Source organism: Hibiscus syriacus, unplaced genomic scaffold (genome assembly GCF_006381635.1).
Source record: "Hibiscus syriacus cultivar Baekdansim isolate YM2019G1 unplaced genomic scaffold, ASM638163v2 tig00110379_pilon, whole genome shotgun sequence".
Classification (NCBI taxonomy): domain Eukaryota; kingdom Viridiplantae; phylum Streptophyta; class Magnoliopsida; order Malvales; family Malvaceae; genus Hibiscus; species Hibiscus syriacus.
Genome location: NW_024062713.1, coordinates 98646 through 106276, shown reverse-complemented (window position 1 = coordinate 106276; position 7631 = coordinate 98646). Strand labels below are relative to the sequence as shown.

The 7631-nt window shown below is 33.4% G+C and overlaps 1 protein-coding gene across 1 annotated transcript; it reads left to right on the top strand.

Annotated features, from left to right (window-relative positions):
- The first annotated feature begins 1110 nt into the window (after positions 1-1110).
- LOC120121755 (RING-H2 finger protein ATL46-like) lies at positions 1111-2920 on the top strand. The gene is made up of 2 exons (XM_039141045.1): positions 1111-1287; positions 1530-2920. The coding sequence occupies exon 2, from the start codon at positions 1555-1557 to the stop codon at positions 2674-2676; it is 1122 nt and encodes a 373-aa protein (XP_038996976.1). The 5' UTR covers positions 1111-1287; positions 1530-1554; the 3' UTR covers positions 2677-2920.
- The last annotated feature ends 4711 nt before the right edge of the window (positions 2921-7631 follow it).

Below are 7631 nucleotides of genomic sequence, written 5' to 3'. Positions count from 1 at the left end.
TTTCAAAATGCTCCTAAAACAATCAGCGAAGTAATTTGATTTGTAAAAAAAATTAAATATTTTGTTACCATAATAAATGTTGTTCATACTCATTCACATGTATCAAAGACTAGTTACTATCTAATTATCTAACTAAACTTGATGTCATTGATTAATTGATCATCAGTTTAATTTATCATAAAGCTCAATATTATCTTTATTTATAAAGTAATTCTAAATAAAATTATGAATATTCAACGTTTGAGATTTAAACCCATGATCAATAGATTTGATACATAAAACACTTTTTATTAATTAATTTATAATTATTTAATAAATTATTAATTAAAATATTTTTGTACATAAAATATTTCTTTTTTAAGTTATACTTATATATTATTATTTAATTCCTTCACTGAATTTGGTATCATCACTTAACCAATCATTAATTAATTGTTATTATCTTTTCACATTTTAATTTATTAATTATAAATATGAAAAGTATTAACTTCATTTTTCATACATAAAATCATTATTTATCAGTTGAATTGTTAAAAATCTATTAGTTAAGTTTCCAGATCTGAATGAAAATGGTTGAATATGATTTGTCACCTAATTCATAATTGTCATATATAATACAATTTTGTTATCTTAAAAATATGTATTTTCTTCCCCAGCCCCACCCAAAAAAAGTCATTTTCATGTTATTAGTGAAAGATCCATCAATCTAAATGTAATATCAAAAACCCAAAATCATTAAATGGAACTAAATAAACTTTTTAGACTTTTAACCAAAACCATTAATAGGACAGCATCAAACCTGTCTGCTTCTAAAAACATCAATTTTTTTTTATTTTCGGTTATTTTTTTTACCTAATAATATTTTCAGTCATTTTTAAAATATTTAGTTAAAACACCCGATAATAATAAAATCGATATTTTTTAACGTCTAATAATATTTTCGATTATTTTTATTAGTTTTATCATTTAAACAATAATAAATTAATAATATTTTTTTAATCGTATATTACACGTGAACATTTTCGGGTGATTCTCTTTGCATCCTTCAAAACTTTAAACTTTAGCCCCTTTGTCTCTCACTTGGGAAGCTACAGCTGCTGTTCTGCCATTCTCTCTTGTTACTGCCCTTTTCTCTATTAACACCAAAAACTAGAAAGGGAAGGCGACGACTCACTTTTTAAAAGAGAAAAAGAAAAAAAATGTTATTTTTGAGATTGGGTTTTTGATAAATAATGTGATTAGATACCGTTCTTGACTTTCCACTTCTTTCTTTCATTTTGAAGGCAGGTAAATTATTCAAAGACTCAATTTTTTTATATGTTAGTTTAATGGATTGTTAAAAGGATAAAGGGTTTTGGAGGATATAAAGGAAGAAAAGGAAATTTGTGGAGAATATTGTGTTCTTTGCTGTGAAAAGGAAAGGTTTTGTTATGAGCATTGATTTTTAGGCTTGGAATATGAGGTGGGTTTGAGTTTTTATTTCTGGTTTTGTTTTTTGGGTTTCAGAGTTATGGTTTTATGATGTGTAGGACGTTAGATAGCAACCATTTGAAGATGCTTTGGGTTCATCATCAGCAAATCATGCAGAAAGATGGTTACTTTCAATACCCACCTCCTCTTCCTCCATCTCCTTTAACTGCTACAGCTTTTCATAGAGATTCAAACCCTTCACCACCATCATCTTCTGGTACTAGAATCAGTCCTGCTGTTCTTTTCATTATAGTAATCTTGGCTGTTCTGTTTTTCATCTCTGGTCTCCTCCATCTTCTTGTTAGATTCCTTATAAAGCATCCATCTTCATCTACATCTTCTCAATCTAATACTAGATACCCTGACATGTCCACCTCCGAAGTCCTTCAAAGACAACTCCAACAGCTGTTCCACCTTCATGATTCTGGTTTAGATCAAGCTTTCATTGATGCTTTACCTGTTTTCCATTACAAGGAAATTGTTGGTCCCAAGGAGCCCTTTGACTGTGCTGTCTGTTTATGTGAGTTTTCTGAGAAAGATAAGCTGAGATTGCTTCCTATGTGTAGTCATGTCTTTCATATAAACTGTATCGACACTTGGCTGTTGTCGAATTCGACATGCCCTCTCTGTAGAGGCACCCTTTTTGCTCCTGGGTTTTCAATGGAGAATCCAGTCTTTGATTTTGATGACCTTAGGAAAGATGAAGGGTGTGGTGGCAATGGTGAAAATAGGTACACCCCTTGTCAGAAAACTGTGGAAATGGAGGAAATTGTTGTTGACAAAGGGGTTTTACCTGTTAGGCTAGGGAAATTCAGAAGGCTAAGTGGTGAACCAGATGAGGCTGGTGGTGAAACCAACAGCAGCAACTTGGATGCAAGGAGGTGTTTTTCAATGGGTTCATATCAGTATGTGTTTGGCAATTCAGATCTGAGGGTTACCCTCTCTAATGGTCGACACAGCTGCCAACACCGCAGCGAGGGTATCAAGCTATCGAGATGTTCGGAACTGAATGGAAATTCTTCGGCCGAAAGAGATGTGGAAGAGAAGAAGATTAGTAGTATGAGTAAAGGGGAAAGCTTTTCGGTTTCCAAGATCTGGCTTTGGTCTAAGAAAGGCAAATTCTCAAGCTCTTCAGATGCTCAAATTGGTATGCCATCTTCTCTTAACTCAGACCTCCCCTGGCTGAAGAAATCACAAGAACAATGAAAGCTTAACGTTATCCTTACACACTTGATCAAATCAAACTTTATTGTGCTTTATCTTGGCTTCTTATGTCACATGTTTTTGACTTGAAATCTGAAACTTGAAAAATTACTCACCAATCACCATAGCCATTTGCTTTTGTTTGTAAAACTTGAATGGAAAAGAATAGAATTCATGTAGGAAAAAAGGGCCATTTGTACTAATGAAGTTCATGTTATCATATCCTGGAAAGAAGATATTTCATACATATATTTTCCACGGTTTTGCACATCTCAGCAATCTAATATCATCTGGTCTCCACAGGTTAGTTCATGTGGAAGGTTATAGTCCAAGTAAATTAGTTGGTCAAATGTAGTACTTGGATTCTGATTAATGTTTGATCCGAGCATGTTATGTTCGATATATATCTAGATATATCGGACACAAGTCTCATGCTCAAATATATTTAGGACAATGACAACTGCAAATATCGTGGATGTTACTTCAATCTTGTGTCTCAAATATTGAGGACTAAATTGAGTATTCTCACTTTCAAATCATAGCTATGGTGTCTCATAAATTCTGGAAATTATAGTTCTGCAAAATAGTATTGATATAAGCATAGAAAGATATATCATATATGTATATATATTCTCTTTTTTAGCTTTTTCTTTTTCAAAATATATAAACCTTCTTTAGGAGAATGTGAGCACTCAAATCTGATTATGCTGACTGATCAAATGGCAATGATGGTGGGATCCATGAAAGCAGTGTGAAAGTTTCTTCTTCATTTCTTATTTCTTTTTTTAATATCCAATCTTTGCAATCAGCCCTTTAATTCAAAATTTTGGCTTGTAGCAGTAGCATGCAAGCTAATTTGTGGGTCATCGTTTTGTTCTTCCCATGTGAACCCTTGTTGAGATCAACCCCTTGCATTAAATCTAATCAACACCCTTTCATGTTTAAAAAATAATTTCAGATGCTAAACATCAACATTAAAATACATTAGGAAAATACAAACGGATATGTTAAAATTTAAATAATATTGATTATTAATGTATTACATTTTTTTACTAATATATATATATATATTTAAAATATGATTAGATAAAAGTATATGAATGACACCAATATCGTGGTTAGAACTAATTATCAATCAAATTATTTATGTTATCAATCAAAATTGCAACAAGTTTGAGGAAGTGTTTACACCTGGATATGTATTCAAGAGTCAAAGATGCTCATTAATATAAAAAAGGTAATAGGTTGAATTAATACTTATAGTCACCAAATTTTTTTGTTCGTGTACTTTAATTATTAAAACTGAAATTTGTTTAATTTTTTATTAAGGAATATTTTTATGGGTAAATTACACGTTTAGTACCTAAACTATCATTTTTGATCTATTTTAATACCTAAACTTTTATTTTTTCGAAATCAAATGTAAAGTTTAGTTTTTGTTTCATTTTAGCACCTCATTCAAAATTTATTGTTAATTTTTTTTTAAAAAATTGAAAGTTTATATACTAAAACAGACCAAAATTTATAGTTTAGGTACTAAAAACATTAAGTTTTTAATGGTAGGTACTAAAATGAAACAAAAACTAATCATTAGGTATGATTTTGAAAAAATCGAAAGGGTAGATACTAAAATGGATCAAAACTAATAGTTTAGGTACTATACTTATAATTTACCCTATTTTTATTTCAATTATTATATATTTAAATTATTGATATTTGATTTGGAAATGGAATAAATTAGGTTGAGAGTTGAGACCCTCACTCATATAGTACTATATCTACATTAATTACATGTTACTATATCTGCTGTTGATAAAGGCAGTAGTCATATCCCGAAGGATCAATTGAATGAAATTCTAAATGGCGATGATTTAATGGATGAGCACGATGGGAACGAGACTGCTGCGCATGTGTAACGTTACCGAACCGACTAAGGTGGTGGTGGAACCTATTGAACCGACCAAGGACGAGGAAATGGCCTCAAGTGGGAAGCATCCCTACTGTCAACTCGGCTAAAGCCAAGTCGGAGAATGGATCTAAAGTGGCAACATCGAAGCATGACTTTGGTGGGAAAGATGACTCAGGAGGTAAAAGTTCAAAGCGACACCTTCAAGAAAAAGTCTGATGTTACCAACCAAATCAATTCCAAATGAACCAGAGTGCCCTCTACTTCTGAAAACATTGTTGGTGGTGCAACTGGAAAGAAAAAGTAGAAATCGGCGAAGGCTGCGGGACACCCCGCCGGATGCCATGAATATCCTATGTTAGAACTACTGAGGGTTAACTCTCGAGCAGTTCAAGCTTTAGAACACTTTATTAGTAATCATTCTATTCAAGTTGTCTTTTTAAGTGAAACGAGGTTATGTCAGAATAAAAGTGAAGTTATTAGGAATAGATTAGGAATGCATGGTTGTTTTACAATTGATCGTAGTAACGATTGTACTGGACTTATGTTGCTTTGAATAAGAATGTCAGTGTTGCTCTTTTGTCTTACTCTTCTAATTATGTGGATTTTATTTTGAATTTTGCAAATGACCGATTTCATTTCACCAGAGTATATGGGCATTATAATGCTCAATATAAACATAAAATTTGGCGGTTAATTGATTTTAGTAAGCGCTCATCAAATTTACCTTGGTTTTTAGGTGGGGACATTAATGAAATACTAATGGATTCTGAAAAGGTTGGAAGTCGTTGTAAATCGAGGATTCAACTTGATGATTTCCGAGCGGTACTTGATTGTAATGAGTTGTCCGACTGTAGCCCATCTAAAGGATGGTATACATGGTTTAAGAGTAACAATTCGTAAACAATGATTGCTGAACGATTGGATAGATACATGGCATCGACTTCTTGGCTTGTTCAATATCCTTTATTCCGAATATACGGCATATTTAGATCATTGTTTTCTAGTTATGAACACAAAACATGATGGACATGGACACTGGTAAGGACATGGCAGGGAGTGCTCTCGGTTTGAAACGTGTTGGTCACATGAGCGAACTTGTATTGCACAAGTTGAAGCGACCTGGAAATATACATTCGGGTCAACCCTCGGGAAATTAGAGGCAGTCGGTGATGCTTTGCATCACTGGCAGAATGCTAAATTCTCAAAAACCAAAAAGAGAATTATGAAACTTAAAAAGGTGATTAACGAAGGGTTCAGTAGAAGCAATCAACGCATGAACTTTCGAAGGTTGGTTACGACAAAACAAGAATTACATGCATTATTAGATACGGATGAACGTTACTGGGCTCAACGATCACGGGTTAATTGGTTAATACATGGTGATCGAAACACTGTATTTTTCATGCTCAATCGACTCAAAGACAAAAGAAGAATCAGATTTGTGGATTATTTGATGCCAATGAGAATTGGACCGATACTAGAGATGGAATATCCGATGTAGTTGTGGACTACTTCATGAAATTGTTTGCAGCGGATAATGTTGCCCCTAGTGATAGTGTCCTTAATGCAACAGACAAGGTAAATTACAAATGAAATGAACTTGGAATTGACCAAGGAATTTACGTTGAATGAAGTAATCCATGCTTTTCGGGATATCAACCCTGGTAATGAAGGAATTGAACTTGGAATACGTAAGGCACCCGAAATTGATGGATTACCAGCAAGTTTCTATAGACAATATTGGTCATTAATTGGTAATGAAGTGGTACAGCTCTGCCTCAACCTCCTAAATGGCCGTCAGGATATGTCCATGATTAACGAGACAATTCTAGTCCTTATTCCTAAGGTGGAGGATGTCAAATACATGAGGCAAATTCTACCTTTTAGTTTATGCACAATTATTTATAAAATTGTGTCTAAAGTGACTGTTAATAGGATGAAACCGATAAGGGCATCTTGTATAAGTGATAATCAAACGGCATTTCTACCTGGACAACAAATTTTGAACAAGGAAACAACGCTTAAATTAGATATTGAGAAGGCATATGATAGAGTGGAATGGGCATTTTTTTTTTACAAAGTGTCATGCTAAAATTGGTTCTTCACCAAAATTTCGTGGATTTAATATTGACTTGCGTTATTACTGTATCATTTGTAGCTAGGGTGAATGGCTCCTTAATTAGGGAATTCACATCGAGTAGAGTGTTGAAAATAATTGTCAATTTAAGTGGCAGCAGCCAGCTGCTATTTTGGTTCAAATTGGGCTGCTAAAATGGTTGAAAATTAGCAAGGTACAACTACACATTTAGTCATTGTACTTTTAGGGTATTTATAAGATTAGTCATTAAAGCTCATTTAGCTTCAAAACCATCCCAAAGCATTCTAGCTTCTCCCAATACTAGAGAGAATTTAGAGAGTTTCTTGAGAGTCGTTTTCTCCTTTTTATCAAGAGAGAATTATCATTGTTTTCTCCTTGGTAAATCGAGAGAGGTTGTAATTCCTATATTCTCTTAGTGAAATTCTTCTACCGTTGCCTGTGGTTTTTACCTTATATTATTTAGGGGTTTTCTACGTAAATTTTGTGTCTTCTTTATCTTTATTTTTATTTTCTCAAATTATTAGTTGCGATTTTGCTATATTCAATAGCCGTCTTCCGCAACAATTGGTATCCGAGCCAGATTAGAGTGTGTAATATCTGCTTATTGTCTTTGTGGTTGCCACCAAAAGGTGGATCCTCCAACATAAGAGAGTAAGAAGTTATTACCCATTCTTTGAAGGTTCCAGAGAACTATTCACGATAGTGAAATAGTGGGAGCTATCCGTAAAAGAAGCTATGGCAACGAAATTTGATATTTAAAAATTCAATGGGAGAAATTTCTCATTGTGGAAATTGAAGATGAAGGCCATCCTAAGGAAAGACGGTTGTCTAGCAGCTATCAGTGAAAAGCCGGTAGATTTCATAGCTGACAACAAATAGATCGAAATGGACGGGAATGCTATGGCAAACTTTCATCTAGCATTAGCAGATGAAGTATTGTCAAGCATCGAG

What these genes read in the sequence shown, in the direction of transcription:
- LOC120121755 (XM_039141045.1), top strand. Translation starts at nt 1,555, where the DNA reads ATGCTTTGGGTTCATCATCAGCAAATCATGCAGAAAGATGGTTACTTT.